This window comes from Podarcis tiliguerta (assembly GCF_965153285.1).
Source record: "Podarcis tiliguerta genome assembly, chromosome: 2".
Lineage (NCBI taxonomy): Eukaryota > Metazoa > Chordata > Lepidosauria > Squamata > Lacertidae > Podarcis > Podarcis tiliguerta.
In genome coordinates, this window is record NC_139535.1 from 8,723,692 (window position 1) to 8,751,638 (window position 27,947).

Sequence of the window (27,947 nt, forward strand, 5' to 3'; positions counted from 1 at the left end):
CCTAGCCACCTTCCCTGGAAGGAGTTAAAACCAATAAGAAGCTCTGTTTGCCAGAGAGGACTGAAAAGGGGGACTGTAAATAGTGCAAAGTCCCTTCCTGTTCTCCTTCCTTCACCCCCCCTCCCCACCCCCCACTCTATTCCCGGGATCATCTACCTTTTGAATTTTTGTACCTTCGGCTCTTGAGTTAATGAGATGCTGCCTTAAGAAGTCTTTGCAGCAGATCTCAAGTGCAGGTAATATTTTTTTTTTTTAAAAAAATTCTTTAAAAAGGCTTTTGGGAGTGCCCTGTTCATTTTTGCGGATGGGGAGGAGGAGAAGGAAAAGAAAATAGGATCCCACCCTCAACTCAGGCAGTCCCCCTCTGGCGGATTTCTGAAAAGGCGTTTGGTGTTAAAAACTTAGCAAGCCGACAGAAAGCGCAGCTGGAATGACTGCAATGGGTCCTTAGCAAGGAAACATAAGGGGGGAAATATAGATACACACGCGGGGAGTGGGGCTCTTATTGCACTAAGGGCGGTGGGAGACCCTATAGCTTCCTAGATCAAGGGTGATGAGGAGAAATTTAAGAGCAATTCATGGCAAGGGTATAACTACGGACTTCAAGATCCCTAGCTGCATTCAAACCATACATCTAAAGCACATTTTCTCCACCCCCATCCCTGAAACCTTGGAATAGTAGTTTGTTAAGGGTGTTGAGAAATGTAATTCGGGGGGGGGGGGGTGTTAAACTACAGTTCCCAGGATTATTTGTGGTTGTGTGTGTGTGTGTGTGTGTGTGTGTGTGTTTTAAATGTTCCAGAGGTCTGTTCTTAACCTGAAACTGTTCTTAACCTGAAGCACAACTTTAGCTAATGGGGCCTCCTGCTGCTGCCGCGCCGCTGGAGCATGATTTCTGTTCTCATCCTGAAGCAAAGTTCTTAACCCAAGGTACTATTTCTGGGTTAGCGGAGTCTGTAACCTGAAGCGTATGTAACCTGAAGCGTATGTAACCCGAGGTACCACTGTACATAGCTTGGGTGTCTCCAGACAAGGCACTTTATTGAGCATTCATCCCGATTCGTTGGCAATTTAAAGAGCATTCATTTGAAGGTTAGATGATGTTGCATCAAAGCGGGAAGCGGGTTCAGCTGTAATTTTGCAACCTGAATTTATCAGTACAGTGGTACCTCGGGTTACATACACTTCAGGTTACAGACTCCGCTAACCCAGAAATAGTACCTTGGGTTAAGAACTTTGCTTCAGGATGAGAACAGAAATCGCACGGCTGTGGCATGGTGGCAGCGGGAGGCCCTATTAGCTAAAGTGGTGCTTCAGGTTAAGAACAGTTTCAGGTTAAGAATGGACCTCCGGAACGAATTAAGTACTTAACCCGAGGTTTCGCTGTATGTGATTAGAAGCCACCTGCTAAGTTCCTTGGTGCTGTTTCAGAGCTGTGGAAAGGGAACTGACAGGTAATCCTGGTACCGATTTCTGAGGATTGCCCCCCCCCCCGGACTTCCACTGTGCGGCTTAAGTTTTATCACCTTTTTTGCCAGCGAAACCGATGCTGGGTTGCCAGGTCACGTGACCGAGCTGAACAAGTTTAGGATCAGAGTAAGTTCCCCAGAGTAAGTCCCTCAGATTGCCCTGTTTCTTCAGGGTCTACGCTGGCATGAGCCCCGACTACGATGGGATGGGAGACTTATGCCTGGCTGAGCTGGGAACCAGCTGGCTAAGCCCGAGATCCTAAGCTGCTCAGCCCAGCAGATCTGAGCACAGGATTGTGCCCTGATTCAATAAAATTCTGTTCACAAGATCAGAAGCACTAGAATGAAAGTTGAAAGCTTTGGTAATAAATGTTGGAAATGTAAAGAAAAAGAAGGAACCTTTTATCACATGTGGGAATGTAAAAAAGTGAAAAACTTCTGGGAAATGATTTATAATGAGATGAAAAAAATGTTGAAATATACATTTATTAAGAAACCAGAAGCATTTTTACTTGGCGTTGTAGGAGATGATATAAATAGAAAGGATTGTAAATTGTTTTTATATGCAATGAAGGCAGCAATGACACAAAACTGGAAGCAAGAAGAATTACTGACGAAAAAAGAATGGAGGATGAAACTGATGCAGAATTAGATAAACTAACAGGAACTAACAGGAAGGATTCGAAACCTGCAGGACCAGAGATTCTCAAAAGACTGGAGTAAATTTATGGACTTTTTGAAATGTAACAGATTACGCTAGTAGGTTTGCAAGATGTTTTGTAAGGTGAATTATTAGAAATATTGCAAAAAAATAATGAGGAGAATTATTAAAGATATCTAATGGTAATATGAAATTAAGAAATGCATAATAAGTGATAAGTATGGGAAATCATCAGAGGTGTTGACGGAAGTCCCAAAAAAAATTGTATAAGATGAGAAGTTCTGTTGTATGAATGTTAATTAATATGTTAAAAATTAATAAAAATGTATAAATAAAAAAAAAGTTGAAAGCTTAGTTTCTTTCCCTTTCCAACAGGAATAGGGGGAAATCCTTTGAATTTCCGGAAGAAGATGTGCAGTCCAAAGAGCCCTGCAGGCTGTTTGGCGTAGTCCTTTGGCGACATCCCCTACGCACTGAAAACGCGTGGCAGAATATATTTCTGCGGCATTTGCGGAAAACAGTTGGCATGCGCTGAAATCCTGCAGGAGGCGGAATTATTTGCTCTCTCCTTGCCCTGCGGTCCGAGGCCGCGCTGGAGCAAAGGGGCCGGATCCTGAGGTGAAAATGGAGGAGCAGGAATCGGCAAGCCTGGAGCTGGAGACGGGATCGAGGAGAGCAGGAGAACCCCCTGGCATCCCTCAAGCGGGGACCCTCACGCAGAGTCCCAGACAGGTGGCACCTCCGCAGCCCATGAAAGAGGAGCTGGAAGAGGGCCTGTCGTCTCAGCGCTGGGAAGCCCAGTGGCAAGAGTTCCTCAAGGCCGTGCAATGCCCTCAGCCTGGATGGGGGAGCCCTCATCCTCTTCCTCATCCTGCGCCAGCAGGCGGCACAACAGCTCCTCTGCTCCCTGGCAGCTTGGAAGGACGGCTTCAGAGCTTCCGGCATTTCTCCTACCAGGAAGCCGCAGGCCCACGGGAGACATACAGCCGGCTGCGGGAGCTTTGCTACCAGTGGCTGAAGCCGGAGAGGCACACCAAGGAGCAGATCCTGGAGCTGGTGATTCTGGAGCAGTTCCTGGCTGTCCTTCCCCAGGAAATCCGGAGCCGGGTGACGGAACAAGGCCCAGAGACCTGTATCCAGGCTGTGACCCTGGCAGAGAGCTTACTGCCCAGACGGGAAGAAGGAGAGCGGCGGAGAGAGCAGGTGAGCCCCTTCCGGCGATGGGATGTCCCATTAGTGTCCCCCTTCTGCATGAAAAGCAGGTGTTCTAGTGCCGAGCTATGGCCCTTCTTGTTTGTTTTAATTTATTTAATCAATTTTTCGATACATCAACCGCAAAAGACACATACCGTATTTTTTGCTCTATAAGATGCGCCTGACCATAAGACGCACCTAGTTTTTAGAGGAGGAAAACAAGAGTAAAAAAAAATCTGAATCAAATGTTGTACTAAACTACAGTGGGACCTCTGGTTACGTACTTACCGTAATTCGTTCCAGAGGTCCGTTCTTAACCTGAAACTGTTCTTAAGCTGAAGCACCACTTTAGCTAATGGGGCCTCCTGCTGCCGCCGCGCCGCCAGAGCACGATTTCTGTTCTCATCCTGAAGCAAAGTTCTTAACTACCTGACTTTTAGAAGACATTGGAAGGCAGCCCTGTTTAGGGAAGTTTTTAGTGTTTGATGTTTTATCGTGTTTTTAATATTCTGTAGGGAGCCACCCAGAGTGGCTGGGAAAACCCAGCCAGATGGGCAGGGAATTTGTTTGTTTGTTTGTTTGTTTGTTTGTTTGTACCCCACCCACCTGGCTGGGTTTCCCCAGCCACTCTGGGCGGCTTCCAACAAAGATTAAAAGATTTAAAATAAATTAAAATGTCACACATTAAAAACTTCCCTAAACAGGGCTGCATTCAGATGTCTTCTAAATGTCAGGTAGTTGTTTATCTCTTTGAAGTCTGGTGGGAGGGCATTCCACAGGGTGGGCACCACTACCGAGAAGGCCCTCTGCCTGGTTCCCTGTAGCTTTGCTTCTCGCAATGAGGGAACCACCAGAAGGCCCTTGGCGCTGGACCTCAGCGTCCGGGCAGAATGATGGTAATATAATATAAGTAATAAATAATAATATAAGAAATAAATTGTTGTTGTTGTGCTACCTCAACTAAAACTTTCACTATTGTTTCCAGGGGACAGAGAGGCTGAACCAGGAAGTGTCTGCAAATATCCCAGTGGAAGATGACGCAATGCTGGAAATCACCCAGAGGCCGCTGTGCAGAGAGGTCAAGCAAGAGGTCGAGGAGGATGTCAGCTTGCTTGGTAAGTGTAAGCAGTCCATGGATTTTAGTTGCGGCTGTGGGGTGCTCGGTGGTGCTCTGTCTCCTGCTTGTGGGTTTCCCGTGGGGGCATCTGGGTGGCCACTGTGAAAATAAGATGCTGGACTAGAGGGGTCATTGGCCTGATCCAGCAGGCTCTTTTTAGGCTCTTAAAAGTAAAGGGACCCCTGACCATTAGGTCCGACTCTGGGGTTGCGGTGCTCATCTCGCTCTATAGGCCGAGGGGCTTGGCAGGGGTCACTCACACACTGCTATCCCATGTTTCTTGGTGATGTCAACTGCCAGGTCCAGGGTTGTTTATAAGGCCCGGTGCCTCTGCAAGGAAAGAGAATCAGTGAGAGCTGCAGCAAAAAGCGTGGAACACTCCTGTTCAGGGTACATTCCATTCTCTGCCCCCATGTTTTCCATCCCACCAACCAGCAGCCAGCATTCTGTGCACACTGAGCATGCTCAGTCCTCAGAGAACTGTAGCTCTGAGGGGCATAGGGGGTCTTGTCTCAGCACTCTTAACAAACTACAGTTCCCAGGATTCTTTGGGGGAAGCCATGATAGTTTAAAGTGGAATTAAAGGTAAAGGGACCCCTGACCATTAGGTCCAGTCGTGGCTGACTCTGGGGTTGCAGTGCTCATCTCGCTTTATTTGCCGAGGGAGCCAGCGTCTAGCTTCCGGGTCATGTGGCCAGCATGACTATGCCGCTTCTGGAGAACCAGAGCAGCGCATGGAAACGCCGTTTACCTTCTCGCCGGAGCGGTACCTATTTATCTACTTGCACTTTGACGTGCTTTAGAACTGCTAGGTTGGCAGGAGCAGGGACCGAGCAACGGGAGCTCACCCAGTCGTGGGGATTCGAACTGCCAACCTTCTGATCGGCAAGTCCTAGGCTCTGTGGTTTAACCCACAGCGCCACCCACATCCCCAGCACCGCTCTTAACAACTAATAAATCAGGACACTGTTTGGACAGTCCATTATAAATCCACTACTAAGGCACTAACCTACCACACAGAATTGTTGTAAAGATAAAATAGGGAGGAAGAGAACCATATACAGTGGTACCTCCGGGTTAAGAACTTAATTCGTTCTGGAGGTCCGTTCTTAACCTGAAACTGTTCTTAACCTGAGGTACCACTTTAGCTAATGGGGCCTCCCGCTGCTGCCGCGCAATTTCTGTTCTCATCCTGAAGCAAAGTTCTTAACCCAAGGTACTATTTCGGGGTTAGCAGAGTCTGTAACCTGAAGCATATGTAACCTGAAACATCTGTAACCCCAGGTACCACTGTATGCCACCTTGAGCTCCTTGGAGGAAAAGATGGAATATGAATGCAATCAATCAATCAATCAATCAATCATATTATTTATTGAATTTATACACTGCCCTATACCCGGAGGTCTCAGGGCGGTTCATGAAAAAGATCACAATTTATAAAATAAAAATAAAAGCAATTACCCAATAATACATACAGGTGAAACTCGAAAAATTAGAATATTGTGGAAAAATTCATTTTTGCACTGAGGCAGTAATTGATGCAAAAGGGGCCCAAACCAAGTACTGAGTACATGTGCATGCTTCTACTTCTCAGAGGTCCAATATTGCTCTATTTGCAGTCCTTGTTTTGCTGATTTCATTTAATATTCTAATTTTCTGAGATTGTTAATTTGGGGTTTTCATCAGCTGTACGCCATAAACATCACAATTATAACAAATAAAGGCTTGACATATCTCGCTTTGCATGCCATGAGTCTATCTCATATATTAGTTTCACCTTTTAAGTTGCATTACTGAAATAAATGAACTTTTCCACAGTATGCTAATTTTCTGAGTTTCACCTGTACACACACACCCAAAGAGCCACATTTTAAAAGGGTATAGGATGTTGATCAGGTCAACCAAAGGCCTGGTTAAAAAGGAACGTTTTTGCCTGCTGCCTAAAGCTGTATAATGAACTCTCCCCTGGGGGAGAGAATTCCGCAGACGGGGAGCCACTGCAGACAAGGCCCTGTTCTCGTGTTGCCACCCTCCGGACCTCTCAAGGAGGAGGCACATAAAAAAGGGCCTCAGAAGATGATCTCAGGGTCCGGGTGGGTTCATATGGAAAGTGGTGGACCTTGAGGTATTGTGGTCCTAAGCCGTTTAAGGCTTTATAGGTCAAAACCAGCACTTTGCATTGGGCCCGGAAACTAATTGGTAGCCAGTGCAGTCAGACCAGGATCAGTGTAATATGCTCAAAGCGTCTTGCTCCGGTGAGCAACCTGGCCGTAAACTAATCCGCCTTGTCTCTTGATTTCAGGAGCTGACGAATGGCCTGGTAAGGATGAGAGGGAGCCACATGGAGGGTTGATGGAAGTTGCTGATCATAAGGCAGTGGAAGAAGACGATGGGAACGTGGATGGGCCAGAGTGGGAGCAAGGGAGTGAAGTGGAGGAATGGCCGAACAAATCCATTGCTTATGAAGGCGGCCACTTCCACGAAATCACAGTGCATCAGAGAATCCACAGCAGGAAAAGGAGGAACAAGTGTGACGTGTGTGGGAAGGTGTTCAGAGACGAAGCTTACCTTAATAAGCACCAGAGAACCCACACCGGGGAGAAACCCTACGAATGCTCAGACTGTGGAAAGAGCTTCCGTTGGAGTTCAGACTTCCACAGGCACCAGAGAACCCACACGGGAGAAAAACCATACAAATGCTCCGACTGTGGGAAAAGTTTTCGCCGGAGCTCGAACCTCCATAGGCACCGGAGAACCCACACGGGGGAGAAATCGTACGAATGTTCGGAGTGCGGGAAAAGTTTCCGATGCAGCTCGAGCCTGATTAGCCACAGGCGAACCCACACCGGGGAGAAACCCTACGAATGTTCAGACTGCGGGAAAAGCTTCCGACTGAGTTCAAACCTTATCAGCCACAAGAGAACCCACACCGGAGAGAAACCCTACGAGTGCCCTGATTGCGAGAAATGCTTCCGTCGGAGCTCGCACCTTAATACCCACAAGAGAATCCACACGGGGCAGAAACCCTATAAATGCTCAGATTGTTCCAAAACCTTTTCGGACCGATCCAACCTTCTCAGCCACCTGAGAATCCACACCGGGCAAAAGCCGTACACGTGCTCGGATTGTACCAAGACGTTTTCCAATAAATCTAACCTTCTCAGCCATCAGAGAATCCACTCAGGAGAGAAGCCGTATGAATGCTTAGACTGTGGGAAAAGTTTCAGCGTGTGCCAGTACCTGACCAGGCACCAGAGGAGACACACGACAGAGAAGCTGCACGAGTGTGTGGATTGTGGGAAGAGGTTCAGTCAGAGCCAGTATCTTATCCGCCATCAAAAGCATTCACACAGGAGGAAAATGGGAGTTTGCACCGTAATAGACATACAGTGAACTTTACAGGAGATGGGAACGTTATCAATACTTGAATTGTCGGAAGAGATCGAACCTCAACACAAATCTTAATAAACACCAGAGCTGCTACATAGAACTGGAAATCCTATAAATCTATGTCACAGGGTAGTCTTCTTTTCATGCAACTCATATTCCTCATAGAGAATTCCCCGCCTTCCAGATCTCTACGTACAGCTAGTTAGAGAGAAAGATAAGCTTCTAAACACGCAGCGCAGGGCTGTTGTCCACATGGTTAGTGTTTCATGTAGCCCATTTGCCCCACTGGATAGTGGAAAATCAGCCCTAGAAAGAACAGGTAGCTAGATTCACCTTTTAGCAGTTGAAGTCTTAAAGCAGGGATGAGGAACCTGTGGTCCTTCATCTGCCGCTGGGCTCCCATCTCCCATCATGGTCCACCGGCCAGGAGTTGCAGTCCAGCAACATCTGGAGGACTTCTGGATCCCATCCTTGCCTTATGGCAGGCATGTCCAACTCCCAAGAGACTGCGATCTACTCCCACTATTAAAAAGTTGTTGAGCTTTTTGGGGCGGGGTGGGATCACACGATCAGGGATGCCCCGCGATCGACCAGTAGATCGTGATTGACCGGTTGGATGTATCTTTTTCCTTGTTTGTGGTTGTTGTTTGTTTTATTTTTATTTTTGTTGAAAATTTAATAAAATATTATTTTTAAAAAAGGGGTGTCAATAATTACGTCTCATCTGCCATTTCCCTCACAGAGCTGCAGGGCTGGCCCACCCATGAGGCAAGGTGGGCTGATTGCTTCAGACAGCAGGATTCACAGGGGCAGCTGATCCAGCCTCCATCATGTGCTGCTACCTCGGTGACAGCGATGGCTGAGGCACACTCCTTGGAGGCCGAATCTTCCGCCTCCTTGGCAGCCGTCTGTGGCGATCACACAGGGCCCCCGGACGTTTGCCAGTCTATTGACCCTGTGCCACCACTGTAATTGCTTTCTTCTCTGCCACCAACCCGTTTCTCCTCACGGGGACACACGGAGTCCAGTCAGTTGTTAACGTTAACAAATAATCAAGTTTATTTTTAGGCATGAACAAGCTTATGGTTTCAGTTAATTTTTCTTCGCGGTTTCTTAATCTTAGTTCCTTAACTGTCCTATGCGTTCCTAACAACTTCAAACTGATTGTCCCAACTAACTATCTGGCTCCACCTAACAATTCCTCTCACTCTCTCACCACACAACTCGACCAACCCACAGACTTATATCCTCCCTCCTCCTCCTCCAACTCCCAACACTCTACTGACTTTTACACAACTCCCACTCTCACTCCTCCTATCAGTTTCTACTGGCCAATCACATCACACTCATTTTAACCCTTTCCTTATGACCCACCTAGGAGGCACATGTCACACCGTCCCACAGTGCTGCCTCTACTGTGGCCTCTTGGTGAATAGGAGGCGCTGCTAGACTCCTCCCTAGGGCGGAAATGGCTGGGGGACCTCCTGGGATCTGCACCCACCTAGTGTGATTCATAGTGGGCCCCTCCCCCCCCAATAGCCTTTGATTCCCATTTCAACCATAAGGAAAGGTTGATTTGATTCCGCTCTTGTTCCTGATGTAGATCGCCCCTCACCCCTTCTTCCCTGGCAGGGAGGGGAGACGCCATTTTGTGGTTCGCCTCAGGCGCCAAAATGTCTTTGGCCTGCCCTGCAGAGCTGCAATTTGCAGAGTGATTTAAGAGTCGATCGCTCTCCCCAGGCAACTCTGAGAACTGGAGCTCAGTGAGGGGAGTAGGGGTTCTCCAACAACTCTCTGCCTCCTTCACTGCAGCTCCCAGGAGTTTTCTGGGGGGAAGCCGTGGATGTTTAAAGTGGTATCGGAGTGCTCTGAATGTAAGCACAGATTGGAGTGGCACACGGAGACATTTCAAGGCTCCATTCAAGGTTTGAGATCAAACCTGCCTGAGATGGGCCATCTGTGGTCCTTGCTCTCATTCGGCCCACAGAAATAGGGTGGCAGAGAGAGCATGAGATAGTTTGTGCGGGAGCTTCAAAGAACTCTGCCCCAAAACCATCCGATTTATAGCTAACTAGCCTGTTCGCCTACGTGCCTTGCCCGTGTGTGCAGATTATTCATCAGCTAGCCACCTCTTCCCATGCCACACATTCTCCAAACAATGTCTAACATCAAAAAAGGTCATTAGCACTTCCTTCCAACAGATTAAAGGCTGTTCTCAGCCATCAAAGACCTGGACAAGAGATAGAGAGGGGAAGCAAACAGAGACAGGAAGGAATGACCATGCTAGATCAACTTAACTCCTCGGAATATAATTGTCTTCCAGATAGATCGCCCATTAACCAAATGCATCAGGTCTATGAGCATTTTGTCTTTCATCCAGGCTGGTGCACATTTTGTGATATGGAAGCTCTCTCTCCCAGGCTGCACTACCCTTGGAAGGCTGGGGTTGGCTGAACCTGTGGTTCAAATGGTGCTGGACTCCAACTCCCATCATCCCTAGCCATTGGCCATGCTGGCTGGGGCTGATGGGAGTTGGAGTCCAACTGAACCAGTGGAAAGCCAAAGGTTCCCCATCCCTGTATTGCCCGGAATGTTTAATTTTGTGTCAACCATGTACAACCACGATCCCTTACTTGAATAAATACGCTCTTGTGTAGTTTGAAGTGCTGGGGGAAATTCAGGGTGGAATGGTCCGTTTGGGAACAGGACAAAGCCTGCATCTTTAAAGAAAACTGCCTCATAATTCCTATACAATACTCAAAAGTTTATTCTGCGGTAACCCAGAACTCATCTGGAGTCAGTCTTTTGGCTACCACACTTTTAAGGAGGATGGAGACAAATTGGAAGAAGCTCAGAAGACAACGAGGATGCTTGAGGGATTTGGAAACAAGCTCTGTGAGGAAAAGACAGGAATAGCATCTCCCCTATATATGTGAAGAGGGCAAAAAATTGTGCCACATCTGCAACATACATTTAAAGCACTATCATATCACACTATCATGGCTTCCCCCAAAGAATCCTGGCAAGTGGTGTTTGTTCAGTGTGTAGAGAATTGTTAGGAAAACCCTCATTTCTCTGAGGGAAATAAGGATTTCTCTCACACACAAGATGGCTCCCAAACGGCCACGTATTCTCTCAGTGACCAGAGTGAAGAAGAGAAGAAGAGTTTGGATTTGATACCCCACTTTGTCACTACACTAAGGAGTCTCAAAGCGGCTAACAATCTCCTTTCCCTTCCTCCCCCACAACAAACACTCTGTGAGGTGAGTGAGGCTGAGAGACTTCAGAGAAGTGTGACTGGCCCAAGGTCACCCAGCAGCTGCATGTGGAGGAGCGGGGAAGCGAACCCGGTTCCCCAGATTACGAGACTACCGCTCTTAACCACTACACCACACTGAGCAAGATGGTAGCCTCATGCGTCACCTCAGACTATACTAGCAGCCATTTATTGTCTTTTCATTCACAGCCATCCACAATTTGGCGGCCATCACCACAGCTTGTGTCAGCAAATGCCATTTTTTAAATTGTGCAAGTCTTCCTTTCGCCTGCTCTGAATCTCCTGCTGTTCAGCTTCAACCTTGGGGTTCAAGCTGATGAGGGAGAAAAACCTCTCTCTAGCCATTTTCTCTCTGCCAGTAGTGGCAGCTGGTGCTCATTAGGGCTACATTTGCACCATATATTTAAAAAACTATAATACCCAATGCTTTCTTTCTGGGGGGATGCAGGGGTATGCATACCCATAAACGTTTTGTGAATCTAACGAGAGAAGAAACTAAAATAATAAAAATTAGTTTCTTCTCCAGTGCGGTGAATCGTCAGTTCCGTTGCTACCCCTGATGGCAGCCTCATTTCCTGTCACGACGGAAGCGAGCGTTTAATGTGTGAAGTAGGAGTTGGAATCTAGTACAGTGATTGGTCAGTTTCATTGTTACCACCTCTGACGGCGGCTTCCTTTCCTTTCCCGGTGATTTTCTTGAGTCAAAATGAGAGTACCCCAAAACATTTTTAGGGGGGGGGGGAGCACCAATAATAGCCCTTGAAAAAAAATTAAACGTAAAGAGTGAATGGGCAACGTATGAAGCCGTGTCAGATGTTCAGGTTCCAAAGAAAGCTTGCAAACCAGAGCATTCACTTCTGGGTTTGCAGAGTTTGGGAGCCAAAACGTTCCAACTCACAAGGTGTTCAAGAACCAAGGTTCGACTGTAAGTGTGGGGAATCAAGCAGTTTGGGTCTGGGTCAGAATGCTGCAAAACCCACATGACCCAAGGTACTGATGCACAGGTTAGGGCTCTTGATAAAGAAGGCCTGCACACAAAACAACCATCTATTTATTACCATGAAACAACATACAGTAATGCATGAAAAACCCATTTATTTATTTATTTATTTTGCACCGATGGTTGGCTTCTGTAGCTGCTTCCCCGCCTGCAGTTGCGTCTCTCCTCCGCACCCAAAATCCCATGACCCAGAGTGCCTTAGCACAATATATGATCTGATCCCTTGCACGAATCTGTCGCTGGGTTCCGTTGATATCGGTAGGGCGGAAGGCAGGGAGGCCGACAGTAGGTGGCGCCAGAGAGCCAGCGACAGGCACAGCCAACTAACGCTGGCCTTGATCCCCTCTTAGAGAGTTCTACAAGGGCCACACTGAGACCAAGGAGGAAGAAGCCAACAGACAGCGCCACCCCTTGGACTGGATGCAAGTGGGAACGCATGTCAAGGAGGGAGGTTGGTGGGATGGCGCCCCATTTGCCCTAAAAACAGGCCGGGGGTCCACTGACTGCGACGAGAAACCTGGTCAGGTTCACTTTGGCATTACCGCCTGCATTACACAGGAACAGGCCTGTGTGGAAATGTTATGGCTTCTTTCCTAGCTGGGCAGGATTTTCCTCCCCCATGCATAATACGATTAAATTGGCTACAGTGGTACCTCTGGTTACGTACTTAATTCGTTCCGGAGGTCTGTTCTTAACCTAAAACTGTTCTTAACCTGAAGCACCACTTTAGCTAATGGGGCCTCCCACTGTTTCCGCATGATTTCTGTTCTCATCCTGAAGCAAAGTTCTTAACCCGAGGTACGATTTCTGGGTTAGCGGATTCTGTAACCTGAAGCGTCTGTAACCCGAGGTAAAGGTAAAGGGACCCCTGACCATTAGGTCCAGTCGTGGCCGACTCTGGGGTTGCGGAGCTCATCTCGCTTTATTGGCCGAGGGAGCCGGTGTACAGCTTCCGGGTCATGTGGCCAGCATGACAAAGCCGCGTGTGGCGAACCAGAACAGCGCATGGAAACGCCGTTTACCTTCCCGCTGAAGCACCACTTTAGCTAATGGGGCCTCACGCTGCCGCTCCGTGATTTCTGTTCTCATCCTGAAGCAAAGCTCTTAACCCAAGGTACTATTTCGGGGTTAGCGGAGTCTGTAACCTGAAGTGTATGTAACCTGAAGCGTCTGTAACCCAAGGTACCACTGTACTAAATTTTTCTGCTTCACACACTCCTCTAAAAACAGTCTCCACATTGTTTTTATAAAAGTCTGGTTTAAGCAACTGCATAGTACGCTCCTAAGCATAGCTGTCAACGTTTCCCCTTTTCAAAGGGAAATTCTCTTATTCCGAATAGGATTCCTCGCAACAAAAGGGAAAAGTTGACAGCTATGCTCCTAAGATTCCCTCTCCTTTTTTTTGCATGGGATCTTTGCTGCTCAACTATGTCAGACTGGGGAGTAAAGCCGTTTCCATTCCCCATCCCGCAGGAAGCCCTCTCCACACCCCTCAAAAAAAAACCCCTAAAGGCCAGAAGAGTTTAGGCTTGCACAGCCTCCCGGTCCTTGTGGGTTCTTTTATGGACCACGAGGTGCGCGCTGCAGGTGAAGCACCTCCCGCAGACGAGGCACATGTACGGCTTCTCCCCCGTGTGGATCCTCTGGTGCTGCATGAGGTGTGCGCTCTGGCTGAAGCTCTTCCCGCAGGTGCCGCACTTGTAGGGCTTCTCGCCCGTGTGGGTCCGCTCGTGCTTCACCACGTCCGAGCTGGTGGTGAAGCTTTTCCCGCACAGCGAGCACTTGTAGGGCTTCTCGCCCGTGTGGGTCCTCTTGTGCTTGACGAGGTCGGAGCTGGAGCGGAAGCTCTTTCCGCAGACGAGGCACTTGCAGGGCTTCTCGCCCGTGTGGGTCCTCTCGTGCTGCGTGAGGATCATGCTCTGGCTGAAGCTCTTGCCGCAGTAGGAGCACTTGTAGGGCCTCTCGCCCGTGTGGCTCCTCTGGTGCTTCACCAGGCCCGAGTTGGACGCGAAGCTCTCCCCGCACGTCAAGCAGGTGTAGGGCCTCTCGCCCGTGTGGGTCCGCTCGTGCTGGATGAGGTTCGAGCTGCGCTTGAAGCTCTTCCCGCAGAGGGAGCAGCTGAACGGCTTCTCCTCCGTGTGGGTCTTCTTGTGGTTGACGAAGTTCGAGCTGGTGCTGAAGCGCTTCCCGCAGTCGGGGCACTGGTAAGGCCTCTCGCCCGTGTGGGTCCTCTGGTGCGTCATGAGGTGGGCGTTGGAGCAGAAGCTCTTGCCGCAGAGGAAGCACTTGTAGGGCTTCTCCTTCGTGTGGAAGCGCTCGTGGACGATCAGGTAGGAGCGCTGGTTGAAGCGCTTCTCGCACACCGAGCACTGGTACGGCTTCTCGCCCGTGTGGATCCGCTCGTGCTTCACCAGGTCCGAGCTCTGGTGGAAGCTGCGCCCGCAGTCGGAGCACTTGTAGGGCTTCTCCCCAGAGTGGTTCCTCTTCTGGTGGCTGATGAGGCTCGAGATGCTGCAGAAGCTCTTCCCGCATTCGGTGCAGATGTACGACGTCCCTTCGACCGAGCCGCCTTCGTCCAAGACGGGGAGGAGGCTCGGCGGGCCTTCCGGGAGATGGCTGATCTCGCAGATGCCTTCCATGTCGTGAAAGCCGGAAAGGCCGTCGGGCGCCTCCAGCAAGGGCCCACACGCTTCCATGAGGTCGGGGGTTTTCGTCTCGGTGGCCTCCTCTTTGCTGTCACTCATTTGTTCTCCGGCGGCAGGAATTTTCTTTGAAAAATACGTTTTTCAGGCTAAAAAAGGAAAACGAGAGTGAGAAGCGACCTAAACACGACAAGTGAGTTTGACCATGGGTTCCTTAGTAGTAGTAATAGTAATAATAATAATAATAATAATAATAATAATAATAATAATAATAATAATTTATTTATACCCCGCCCATCTGGCTGGGCTTCCCCAGCCACTCTGGGCAGCTTTCAACAAAACACTAAAATACAATAACCTATTAAACATTAAAAGCTTCCCTAAACAGGGCTGCCTTTAGATGTCTTCTAAAAGTTTGGTAGTTATTTTTGTCTTTGACATCTGGTAGGAGGGCGTTCCACAGGGCGGGTGCCACTACCGAGAAGGCCCTCTGCCTGGTTCCCTGTAACTTGGCTTCTTGCAGCAAGGGAACCGCCAAAAGGCCCTCGGAGCTGGACCTCAGTGTCTGGGTAGAACGATGGGGGTGGAGACGCTCCTTCAGGTATACAGGACTGAGGCCTCAATCTCAGTATTTCCCACACTATTGGCAGTGGCTCTCCTGCAGGGTCAGATTAAGACCTTTAGAGGCCCCTGAGCACTTAAATGATTTTGGTGCCCCCAAAGAGATCTAATTCAGAACAGAAACAACAGAATAAACAATAATACAGTGGTACCTCGGGTTACAGACGCTTCAGGTTACAGACTCTGCTAACCCAGAAATAGTACCTCGGGTTAAGAACTTTGCTTCAGGATGAGAACAGAAATCGCCTAGAAGCAGCAGCAGGAGGCCCCATTAGCTAAAGAGGTGCTTCAGGTTAAGAACAGTTTCAGGTTAAGAATGGACCTCCAGAACGAATTAAGTTCTTAACCAGAGGTACCACTGTAAACCGCAAAATAAAATTTTATTTTTCGAAATGAAACGAAACAATGGGAAAGATGGAGAACAATGTTTATTTTTGTATACTTCTCCTTTATTTTTATATATATATATATATATTAATCCCCGACTTTTTCTAGTTGCAAAGTCTTTGATCAGATCCTCCAAACTAGTCTTACATAACACATCTGCTTCTATACAGGCATCCATCCAGCCTGCCTTGTTGCCTAGCTGTGCAGTTGGGATTTTTAATATACCTCAATTGAGAAAATGGAACACTCAGCTGAGCAATTTGGGACTATTAATGCTAAAAATCTGACAATGTGAAATTTCTGTGAAGGCCTCCTTCCCTTGATGCCCTGAGCACAGGCTTATTCTGCTTAATGGTTAATCCAGCCCTGTTCCCCTGGGTTCCAGGCAGGGAACATTCTCAGTCCTACCTCGAGATGTTGGGGATCGAACCCGGGACCGTCTGCATCCAGTGGAGATGCTCCACCACAGCTATGGCCATTCTCCTTTTCCAGGAGCAAAGACCATGTACTACCTTCCTGTGCTTCGGCCTGTAGTTCACCCCCCCTACCCCCAAAACCAACCAATTCCTGAGCTTTTGAGGTAGCAAACCCTATCTGACCTGGATAGATCCCAGGTAAAGGTAAAGGGACCCCAGACCATTAGGTCCAGTCTTGGCCGACTCTGGGGTTGCGTCGCTCATCTCGCTTTATTGGCCGAGGGAGCCGGCGTACAGCTTCCGGGTCATGTGGTCAACATGACTAAGCCGCTTCTGGTGAACCAGAGCAGTGCACGGAAACACCGTATACCTTCCTGCCGGAGTGGTACCTATTTATCTACTTGCACTTTGACGTGCTTTCGAACTGCTAGGTTGGCAGGAGCAGGGAACGAGCAACGGGAGCTCATCCCGTCGCAGGGATTCAAACTGCCGACCTTCTGATCAGCAAGTCCTAGGCTCTGTGGTTTAACCCACCGCGCCACCCGCGTCCCGACGGAATGACCATTAGCCCACATTAATTCACCCAGCCGCAAAAGATGCTCTTTTGAATATGCAACACTTGACATTGCAAAGGATAAGTTACAAAAGGGCCACGGAAACTCGCTCCCCAAAAACTTTCCCCAAGGCTGCCCCTTATACCTCGTACACACTGCTCTGCAAGCTTCTCCCAAGGGGCTCTTCAAGTTTGTGGGGGGAAATAATAATCATCATCATCATCATCATCATCATCATCATCATCTCTTTATTTATACCCTGCCCATCTAACTGGGCTTCCCCATCCACTCTGGGCAGCTCCCCAAAAATATTTAAAACACAATAAAACATCAAACGTTAAAAACGTCCCTAAACAAGCCTGCCTTCAGATGTCTTCTAAAAGTCAGAGAGTTGCTTATTTCCTTGACATCTGATGGGAGGGCGTTCCACAGGGCGGGCGCCACCACCGAGAAGGCCCTCTGCCTGGTTCCTGGAAGCACCGTAGCTCAGGGCCGGAGCGTCTGCCTTATCCCGGGTGCGATTCCCGGTGCCTCTGGGCAAGAACGGGAAAAGCTGCTGCCCCAAACCCTGGAGAGCCTCTGTCAGTCAGTGTTGATTTTCCGACGTGGAATAAGGCAGCTTCCAATTTTGTTCCCGGGTCAGTGCTGTGCCGCCTTGTAGCAGAGTTCTGGACCACTGGTCCATCCAGCTGAGAACTGTCTGCACTGATTGGCAGAAGCTCTTCGGGGGTTACAGGGAGAGCAGTATTATTGCTATTATTTAATTAATTAAATCCAAATCCTGCCCTTTGTCTGAGGACCACATGGTGACTGGAGAGGCCACCGAGGCTCAAAGCTGGCAGCTTCTGCTTGCCTTGTACAGAGAAACAGGAAGCTGTCATGTACCGGAGCTAAACCGCGGTCTGTCTCGCCAGAGTGGTGCATGCTCTAGTTATCTCCCGCTTGGACTACTGCAATGCGCTCTACGTGGGGCTACCTTTGAAGGTGACCCGGAAACTACAACTAATCCAGAATGCGGCAGCTAGACTGGTGACCGGGGGCGGCCGCCAAGACCACATAACACCGGTCTTGAAAGACCTACATTGGCTCCCAGTACCTTTCCGAGCACAATTCAAAGTGTTGGTGTTGACCTTTAAAGCCCTAAATGGCCTCGGCCCAGTTTACCTGAAGGAGCATCTCCACCCCATCGTTCTGCCCGGACACTGAGGTCCAGCTCCGAGGGCCCCCTGGCGGTTCCCTCATTGCGAGAAGCAAAGCTACAGGGAACCAGGCAGAGGGCCTTCTCAGTAGTGGCACCCACCCTGTGGAATGCCCTCCCATCAGATGTCAAAGCGATAAACAACTACCTGACATTCAGAAGACATCTTAAGGCAGCCATGTTCAGGGAAGTTTTTAATGTGTGACATTTTAGTGTATGTTTGGTCTTTGTTGGAAGCCGCCCAGAGTGGCTGGGGAAACCCAGCCAGATGGGCGGGGTACAAATAATAAATTATTATTATTATTCACTGAGCTCAGTATTGTCTACACTGACTGGCAGCCGCTCTCTGGGATTTCATTGCCAGCGGAGATGGCAGGGATTTTGGACCTTTTGCATGCAGGACAGCTACTCTGCCACTGAGCTCTGGTCCCTGGGGCATTTCTCAGATGGACCTGCATTTAAAAGGAGGAGGGGTTGCTAACTTTTCCAACACTGCCTGCAGCTATGCCTTTGGACAGCATCCCGATCTGCAGGCGTCTTTGTCCCTGTGTGGCAAAAAAGCTCCACACCTGCTTTTTTCTTGCACATCCACGTTTCTGCACATCCAGCCACCGTCCAAGAGCAAAATCAGGCTTTCGCACGCTGCCCAGTCCACTGGCAACCTTAAAAAGGCCCCCTTTGCCATAATCCTGGATTATGAAGGTTTCTCTTCTCCCACCTCCTCCCCTGTTCCAGACAGAGATCTAAATATTTGCGATCCAGCTTTTCCAGCCACCCAAGACGGGGAGGGGAGTTTCCTATTGTCCCCCCTCGCTGCACTACCTCGCCTTTTGTCTCTCCTCCTCCCCCCCTGGAAAAAAAAGGGAAAAGAGAAGGAAGACTAAGCATGATTTTAAGGGAAGCAACTTTCCTACCTCCGCAAGCCCTCCGGACGCACCGCCGCCTGCAAGAGCGCAGCGCGCAGCAACACGCGCACAAAAGAAGCGGCTCTGCTGAACAGCTCGCGCAACTGCCGATTTGCAAATGGGTTTTGCTGGAGCGATTGAAAAGGAGACAGAGAGAGAGAGGAAGGAACAGGAAGTGGCCGTCGCCGTTTATCGTCCCCCTTTGCAAAAAAAAAAAAAAAAGAGAGAGAGACACGAAAACAGAGTCTCTCTAGCAATCGTGGATTTGGGGCGACTCATTCCAAACGAGCAAGGGCGGGGAGGGAGAGAAAATAAATAAATTCCAAATTATCCGTGAAACTGCAAGGACGTTTCTGGTGAAGAATTCTGGACAACTCCCAAGCCTGCTGGCTTTTGGGGGCGGAAGGGGGTGATGTCTGGGGTGAGTCTAACAAAGGAAGATGCCATATACAGAGTCAGAAAATTGGTCCATTTAGCGCAGTGTTGTCTACACTGACTGGCAGCGGCTGTCCACGGTTCCAGGCAAGGCGCCTCTCCCAATCCTCTTTTTAAAAAAATATATATATATATATTTATACTATTCAGATTTTACAATCATTTTGACATTTTAAATCTTGACTTCCTTCCCCCGCTTTCTGTGGTTCCTTAAATTTATTTTTATTTTAAATATCTTCTGCATATCCAAATTAACTTGTTTATCTTCTTTAAATATATACAGTACTCTTAATGTGGCTGCAGGTTATTTCAATAATCCTGCCAGTGTTTTTATCTGTTTACAATTTATCTGTAAATATTCAATAAACCATTTCCATTCTTTTATAAAAGTTTGTTTTCTCGATTACTTATTCTTCTGGTAAGTTTCGCCATTTCTGCACATTCCATAAGTTTTTGTATGCCTTTTTTCCTTTGCTGGGACTTCTTTCCATTTTGGGGAAAGTAATATTCTTGCCGCTGTAGTCACATAGATGAATAAATAGCTATACAATTTAGCTAGTTCTGTCCCTATGATTCCCAACAGTGCCTCTCTCATCCTACCAAGAGATGTTAGACGATGGGGAGACTTGGGAAATGTTTATGATAGAACATAGGGTGGCATTCACCTAAGGCCACATTCATACTATATGCATTTAAAACATGATGATTACTACTATAAACAGTAATGGCTCCCCTCCCCTGCAAAAAAATAAAAATAAAAATCTGGGAGTTGTAGTTTGTTAAGGGTGCTGACAGTTGCTAGGAGACCACTGTTCCCCTTGAAATAAAAAAGTTAAGGTCTTATATAATAATAATAAAGGTTCATAACTGCATATATAAACCACATGTCTGAAACCCCACAGAACAAGTCCTGAATCCATTTTGTCCCTCCCAAATTGACCTCAAATATCTCTCTGCACGGTCGAAGGAAAATGGAAAAGCCTCCTCATTGTCTTTTTGTTCACAAACCCTGTCTTAAGGGTATGTCTGTGTATTAATAGGGTGAGCCTGTGACCTGGCTCAGGAACTAAGTATTTATCATTACAAAAGACTGGTCAGGCTCCCCAGGTAATCCAATCAAGTGACCATTAACAGGTAAACTGCCAGACAGGAGATAAGCAACGCACTCAGATTTCTGTTGTAGACCGCCTTTTCTGTGATGTAGGTATTCTGGGGGCGTGTTTTGGACTCCAGGGCGGGCAATTTAAAATGTCTATATAAGGGCAGGCACACCTTTGTTGGGGGTCCTCCTCCTTTCTCCTGCGTGTTGAACTGTTGCAACAGTTCAATAAAGACCAGGCTTACTAGCTGCTTTGCTTCTCAATATTCTCTGGTTGGCCTCTGTTATTTTCTCCGACCGATGGAGAACCTACAAAGGACTCTATAAGGGCTCTTGTGTCCCCCTTAAGGGAATAAGGGCAGATTTTTGTTTATTACACCCTCATGGAGCTACAGTTCCCAAAATTCCCTGTGAAGCCGGATTTATTGTTAAACGGCTCTGAGGATTGTAGTGTATAATGTGATAGGAGATAATGTGATAGGAATTTTATGGTATTAGATATCTGGTAATGTTCATAACTGCACATACATAAATCAACACAGGAAGACCAACCTGGAACCATTTTGATTCCTAAACTGACCAAATCCTTTCTCTGCAAGGTTAAACTGGAAAAGCCTCCCCATTGTCTCTTTCCTCACAAGATATGTCTGAATAAGGTGTGAGCCTGTGACCTGGCCCAGGAAATAAGTATTTTACCACTACAAAAGAATGGCCAGGCTCCCCAGGAAATCCAATCAAGTAACTTGCCAGACAAGAGATAAACTGTGACAGGAGAAAAACAACATTTAAATTTCTGTGATGTAGGTGGAATGTTTCTGGGGGTGGTCTTGATCTAGAGAATGGGAATTTCAAAAGTCTTTATAAGCCCTTGCACAGCAATTTTGCGGGTCCTCTTCCTCTCCTGCGTGTGAGGGGAACACCCTGTTGCAACAGATCAATAAAGATCAAGCTTACGAGCTGCTTTGCTTCTCAATATTCTCTGGTTGGCCTCTGTTATTTTCTCCTACCAATAGGGAACCTATGTAAGGACTCTATATGGGCTCTTGGATACCCCATAAGGGAAAAGGGCATATTCTTATTTACAACAGTACTTAGTCTATATCTGCCCAGATTTGTAAAGTTGGCAGGCCTTTGGTTGATCTGACTTACATCCTATGCCCTTTTAAAATGTCTCTCTCTCTCTCTGTGTGTGTGTGTGTGTGTGTGTGTGTGTGTTTGAGGGGGCTATTGGGTTGCTGATTTTATTTTGTATTAGGTATTTTGTGGTTTTATATCTTGATTTTATTCTGTGAACCGCCCTGCGACCCATGGGTATAGGGCGGTATATAAATTCAATAAATTATAATTAGCATTTGGGGGGGGATATACTTTTAACTGCTGGTTTTATTTAGAATTTGTTCCAGATCAATTTATTTTTAACGTTTGGCTTTTCCTCTCTCATGACACAGAAATTATAGAAAAGGAAAGGGGAATCCCTTGAATCTACTCTGTGCTCTGGTTGTCACGAAGGGTTAAGCTGAGAGAGTCGGGATTTCCAGAGCAGCACATGAAATTGTTATGACTACTGAAGGCCCTCCTCTTCCTTTTCTCCCCCTTAGCGACTCTATGGTGCTTTTCTTTGCTGCAAAGTAGAGGCTGGAAAAGAGATTTTTCAGCTCCCGGGAGGGAATCCGGTAAGTGGGAAGCGCCTTGAGGCAGGAGCAGAGAGCTGGCCCGGAATAGGAAGGTTTGCTTTAGGGATCTAAGAGGACTCCCTGCTGGATCAGACAGACCCCTCCCAGACCAGCCTCCTGCTCCCAGCCAGACCTGGGCAGCCAGACCTCTCTGGGATGCTCAGAGGCGGCGAGGCAGCAGCAAACCTCTTGCTGCTCTCCGCCTCCATCATTTTGCAGGTGAACTACTCCTGAACATGCAGGTTCTGCAGAGCTGTGATGAGTTTTGCAACATCCTCTGTGGATTTCTCTATCCCACCCCCACCACTTTTAAACATAAAGTCTATCAGGGACTATTCTTCATCATGGCTATGTCTTGCTTGATCAGTTTTCAGGGACATTATGTCAGGGGTGGTCAGAAGTCAGATGGGGTGCTTTGCAGTACAGTGGTACCACAGGTTAAGAACTTAATTCATCCTGGAGGTCCGTTCTTAACCTGAAGCACCACTTTAGCTAATGGGGCCTTCCGCTGCTGCCGCTGTGCAGTTTCTGTTCTCATCCTGAAGCAAAGTTCTTAACCCAAGGTACTATTTCTGGGTTAGCGGAGTCTTTAACCTGAAGCGTCTGTAACCCGAGGTACCACTGTAGATCACCAAGTGTCTCTAAGGCTCCTTGATTGCCTGTTGATTAGAAATAGCAGCAACAACTCCTTCTCCCGCCCTGCAAAAATGAAACAGCTTCTGAATGTGAGAAAGCGCAGTGGGAAACCAGGACTGGACTCTTGTGTGAAAGGGCTGTAATCAGGGTGCCATCTGCACTATGCATTTAGCACAGAGCCTAGGACTTGCCGATCAAAAGGTTGGCAGTTCAAATCCCCGTGACGGGGTGAGCTCCCATTGCTCTGTCCCTGCTCCTGCCAACCTAGCAGTTCAAAAGCACGTCAAAGTGCAAGTAGATAAATAGGTACCACTCCAGCGGGAAGGTAAACGGCGTTTCCGTGCGCTGCTCTGGTTTGCCAGAAGCAGCTTAGTCATGCTGGCCACATGACCTGGAAGCTGTACGCCGGCTCCCTCGGCCAATAAAGCGAGATGAGCGCCGCAACCCCAGAGTCGGCCAAGACTGGACCTAATGGTCAGGGGTCCCCTTTACCCTTACCTAATTCCACTTTAAACTGTCATGGCTTCCCCCAAAGAATCCTGGGAACTGTAGTTTGTTAAGGATGCTGAGATTGTTAGGAGAGCCCCCTACTCCCCTCACAGCTACAGTTCCCAGAGGACTGAGCATGCTCAGATTTCACTGAATACTGACTGATGATTGGTGGGATGGAAAACATGGGGGCAGAGAATGGAATGGAGTATCCTGGACAGGAGTGTTCCACGATGCAACTTTTTGCTGCAGCTCCCACTGATTCTCTTTCCTTGCAGAGGCACCGGGCCTTATAAACAACCCTGGACCTGGCAGCTGACATCACCGAGAAACATGGGATAGCAGTGTGTGAGTGATCCCTGCCAAGCCCCGGAGTTAAGAAGGGTGATGGCGTCCGAACGCAGGGATGCCGCTGTCTGGGCTGTCCCCCGAGATGCCCTGCTGGAGGACACAGTGAAGACGGAGGCCCAGGAGTCTGAACCAGAGGAGGCTGCAGGGAGCCTCAAGGAATTGTGGGAAGGGACCATAACAGAGCACATTAAGCAGGAACCCGAGGAAGGGCCTCCGGAGGAGTGCTGGGGAGCTCAGTCTCAGGGGATCCTGAAGGCTGTGCGGTCTCCGCAGCCTGAGCCGGGAAACCTGCAGCTGGCCAGCAACGGGCCAAGGGACGCTCAGGCTTCCTTTGAGGGCCGACCAGACATTGGGCGAGGCAGGGTGATCCGCCACCTGCCTGGCCCTGGAGGAGACGTCCCCCAGCCCATCCACAGCGTTTTGGCCCTGGGTCGTGGGGAAGTGAAGAAGGAGGCTCCCAGCCAGGAGGTGGAGCGCCTGTGCTTCAGGCAGTTCCTCTACCAGGAGGCCGAGGGGCCGCGAGATCTCTGTGGGATGCTGTGGAGGCTCTGCCATCGGTGGCTGCAGCCGGAGAGGCGCACCAAGGAGCAGATCCTGGAGCTGGTGACCCTGGAGCAGTTCCTGGCTGTCCTGCCCCCGGAGATGCAGAGCTGGGTCAGGGAAGGCGGGCCGGAGACTTGCGGTCAGGCAGTCGGCCTGGCGGAGGATTTCCTGGAGAGGCAGCAAGAGAACGAGCACGAAATACAACAGGTGAGAGGGCAGGAGAGCAGTCCTGGGAAGAACAAAAGGAACAGTGGCAAGGAGCCCAGAGGACGAGCCATTGGGGCAGTTTTTGCTGGCTGTAAATGTGCATTGGACTGACTGCTCCCTTAGATCAGGCATAGGCAAACTCGGCCCTCCAGATGTTTTGGGACTACAGTTCCCATCATCCTTGACCCAGTGGTCCTGCTAGTTGAAGGCCAAAAACATCTGGAGGGCCGAGTTTGCCTATGCCTGCCCTAATGGTTCGAAGATGGGATCTGGCCGAATCAGCAGGGGTTGGCTTCATTGGCAAAGTAGAACCTCCAGGTTCTGAGGCAGTGTACCTTAGAGCGCCACCTGCTGGGGGAAGGCTAAGGATGGTGGGCAACACTCTCTCTGCCCTAATGGACCAGGGCTCTGTATCTGGCATCTTGAGAGAGAAGAGAGAGGCTTTGTGGATGGTTTCCTGTGCTCCAGTCCCTGTCTTGAGATGGGCTGCCACATTCTGCACCAGCTGGTTTAATGCATCCCCCTTCAAGCCTGAAGAAGGTCTCCTTGAGATTCTGGAGAGCTGCTGCCAGTCAGTGTAGGCAATACTGTGAAAGATGGGCCAATGGCCTGACCCAGTCAAAGGCAGGGAGCCTGTAGCCCTCCAGATGTTGCTGGACTCCCACTCCCCTGACCCTTGGCCATGCTGGCTGGGGGCTGATGGGAATTAGAGTCCTGTAGCGTCTGGAGAAGCTCCAGAGGTCCCCCACCCCTGAATCTCAGGCGATTCGCACCCATTTCTTTGTCTTGTTCTTTCTGCTGTTTCAGGTCCTCTGGCCCTTCAAGGAGAAAGCGGATGATTCCCCTGAGGCCGACAGGGCTCTGTCAGACTCCGGCGAGTGGTCGCTCATCAGAGTGGTCAAGCAGGAGGATACAGCTGCTGATGCCCCTTGGCTGGGTAAGGAGTCTTTGGCTGGGGGGAGTTCTCTTGTGGAGCAAGTTATGGAAGTGAGGGGCCATCACAATAAAGGCTCTGGCCGGAGATCTAGTGCCCACCAATCTAACTGACCTTAGAGGTGCACTAGCAATCAGGATCTCTGAAGCCACTCTTAGGGCTTGTGTGGGTTCCTGTAGGTGGTCCTTCAAATAACTGGGCCCCAAACCCCTTATTTGGTTGTTATCCAGGCCCTCCTTTTTCCTTGGGGAAGGAAAATCTCTCTTTCTAAGGAACCCTTCCCGCCCCCCCCAACAGATGGTGAGAAGGAGAAGATTGTGCCAGTCAATTCTGAAGACGCGGAACCACATTGGATGCTGCCAGAGAGAGCAGAACGGACTGTATCACGATATGCCGACTGGGGAGCAGCATCCGAAAACCAGCAGGAAACTCACCCCCATAATGAAGAAGGCAAATCCATTCCTTTCCAGCTCCCTGCCATGCCAGTCCAGCAAAGGTTCCTCAAGGGTGAGACATGCGCTGAGTGCGGAAAATCCTTTCGCTGCAAGGCGGAGCTCACCGAACACCAGAGAATGCACTCAGGAGAGAAACCCTACATCTGCTCCGACTGTGGGAAGAGCTTCTGCAGGAGGAATGTCCTAGTTGCACATCAGAGAATCCACACCGGGGAGAAGCCCTTCAACTGCCCGGACTGCGGGAAAAACTTCAACCAGCGATCGCATCTTACGGCACATGAGAGAACCCACACGCAAGAGAAGCCCTTTGCTTGCCTGGACTGCGGACAGAGCTTTAGTAGGCGCACTGGGCTTGTGTCTCACCAGAGGATCCACACGGGAGAGAAGCCCTATCGCTGCCAAGACTGCGGGAAAAGTTTCAGGCAGAGATTTGATCTTATTCGACATCAGAGAATCCACACGGGCGAGAAGCCACACCAGTGCCCCGACTGCGCCAAAAGCTTCAGGAACAAATCCGCTTTCCTTGTGCACAGACGGATCCACACCGAGGAGAAACCGTACCCTTGCTCTGGGTGCGGGAAGAACTTCCGTCATCGCACCAACCTCCTCGCGCACGAAAGGATCCACACGGGAGAGAAGCCCTACAAGTGCGGAGAGTGCGGGAAGAGTTTTGGTGACGGGTCGTCCCTCATGAAACACAAGCGAGCTCACACGGGCGAGAAGCCGTACAAGTGTGCCGAGTGTGGGAAATGCTTCTCTCAGAACGCCGGCCTGGTTCAGCATGAGAAGATCCACACGGGAGAAAAACCCTTCCAGTGCCCAGACTGTCCCAAAAGCTTCTGGGACAAGTCGGCCTTTGTCGTTCACCACAGGACGCACACGAGGGAGAAACCGTTTCACTGCTCGGTCTGCGAGAAGAACTTCAGCCATCGCTCCAACCTTCTCAAACACGAGAGAACCCACACTGGGGTGAAGCCATACAAGTGCCTGGAGTGCGGAAAGGGCTTCACTCAGAAGCCAAATCTCCTCGTACACGCGAGAAGCCATTTGAAAGAGGAAGGGGAGATTGGCTAAGAGGGTGGGGAGAACTACCTCCCCGGTTGGAAAATAAAATAAGGTCCTGAGTTTTAGAGATCTCTATTTTGTTGCAGTTTGCCACTGTTATTGAGTGGCAAAGAGGAAGGTCAGGAGAAGTATGTGCTTTTTATCTGTGGCATAAAAGGAAGGGGAGGGTGTCAGGCTGCGGTCAAATCTCATAAAAGATGGAGACACCACCTTGAAAAGGTCCTTTCCGTATCATTCAGTAATTAAATTAAATTAAGAATACAGTCATACCTCATGTTACATTCCCTTCATGTTACGTTCCCTTCATGCGCAGAAGCAACGAATCACAACCCGCGCGTGCGCAGACGTGCCACTGCAGGTTGCTCTCTTTTCATGTTGCAAATGGGCCTCCAGAACGGATCCCGTTCACAACCAGAGGTACCACTGTACAGTCGTACCTTGGATCTCAAACGCCTTGGCTCCCGAACTACCAAAACCTAGAAGTGAGCGTTCCGGCTTTCAAGCGATTTTTGGAAGCCGAATGTCTTGCGTGGCTTCTGCAGCTTCCGATTGGCTGCAGGACGGTCCTGCGGCCAATCGGAAGCCGCACCTTGGTTTTTGAACAGTTCCGAGGAGTCAAATGGACTCTCGGAAGGTATTCTGTTCGAGAACCAAGGTACGACTTTATCAGGAAAGCCAAAGGTCTATTTAGTCCAACATCAAGTTTTGCACAGCTGAGTTTCGTTTCTTCTTCAAATGTCGCCGTCCCAGGAAGCTTTGCCCCAAAGCCACTCACAATGAACATTAATGTCTTCAGAGTATACATTACAGTTAATTTATTTTAAAACAGAAACAGAAACCTGCACATCTGCTGCAACAAATGTCAATGGTGGGGGGGAGGTGTCTTTATTCCATCATGTGCCACCACCTCATGGGAAACGCAGGGAAAGGAGAGCAGGCTGCACCGGTCAGTAGTCAGTGGCCCCGATAGGGGAGCCAGAGTGAGTCCTGCCTGATCTTTGAGAGGAGTCAATTCCACAGGCATGTGTTGTTCCAGCTGTTAGTATCTAAGGAGAGAAATCAGATGCACCTGCTGCTGAAATGACGCTCCTTGGGGGAGCATTGTGTATTTGGGGTGGGGCTGAGAAACACAGGGAAGGTGCCCCGCAAAATGTATAGGGCAGCACAGCCCATGGGGCCCCTTCCGGAAGCTCCCGGACTGCAGCTCCTATCTCTCTGACCCCTGGCCA

At 49.0% G+C, this 27,947-nt stretch overlaps 3 protein-coding genes across 6 annotated transcripts in view; 2 read left to right on the forward strand and 1 right to left on the reverse strand.

Annotated features, from left to right (window-relative positions):
• The first annotated feature begins 122 nt into the window (after positions 1-122).
• Positions 123-8,940, forward strand: LOC310670363 (uncharacterized protein). Its single transcript, XM_083425595.1, has 4 exons — positions 123-236; positions 2,506-3,333; positions 4,310-4,439; positions 6,744-8,940. Exons 2-4 carry the CDS (start codon positions 2,755-2,757, stop codon positions 7,832-7,834), a joined length of 1,800 nt encoding a protein of 599 aa, XP_083281721.1. The 5' UTR covers positions 123-236; positions 2,506-2,754; the 3' UTR covers positions 7,835-8,940.
• On the reverse strand, positions 894-18,989 carry LOC310670678 (uncharacterized protein). Of its 2 annotated transcripts, XR_014507607.1 has the most exons (3): positions 18,841-18,989; positions 13,286-14,899; positions 894-977 (listed from the first exon to the last, which is right to left on the reverse strand). XR_014507607.1 is itself a non-coding variant. In XM_083426339.1 (2 exons), the coding sequence occupies exon 2, from the start codon at positions 14,850-14,852 to the stop codon at positions 13,632-13,634; it is 1,221 nt and encodes a 406-aa protein (XP_083282465.1). In that variant the 5' UTR covers positions 14,853-14,899; positions 18,841-18,989; the 3' UTR covers positions 12,187-13,631. The 2 variants fall into 2 exon arrangements, 1 of the variants encoding a protein (XP_083282465.1); XM_083426339.1 differs by lacking the exon at positions 894-977 and having other exon boundaries at positions 12,187-14,899.
• A 2,754-nt stretch (positions 18,990-21,743) lies between these two features.
• Positions 21,744-27,947, forward strand: part of LOC310670494 (uncharacterized protein) — a 72,668-nt gene continuing 66,464 nt past the window's right edge. Inside the window, exons 1-2 of one of the 3 annotated variants that reach the window (XR_014507583.1) lie at positions 21,762-22,038; positions 23,442-23,652. The gene's annotated coding sequence lies outside the window, so the exon portion shown is untranslated. The other 2 variants (XR_014507584.1, XM_083425939.1) reach the window with 2 other exon arrangements.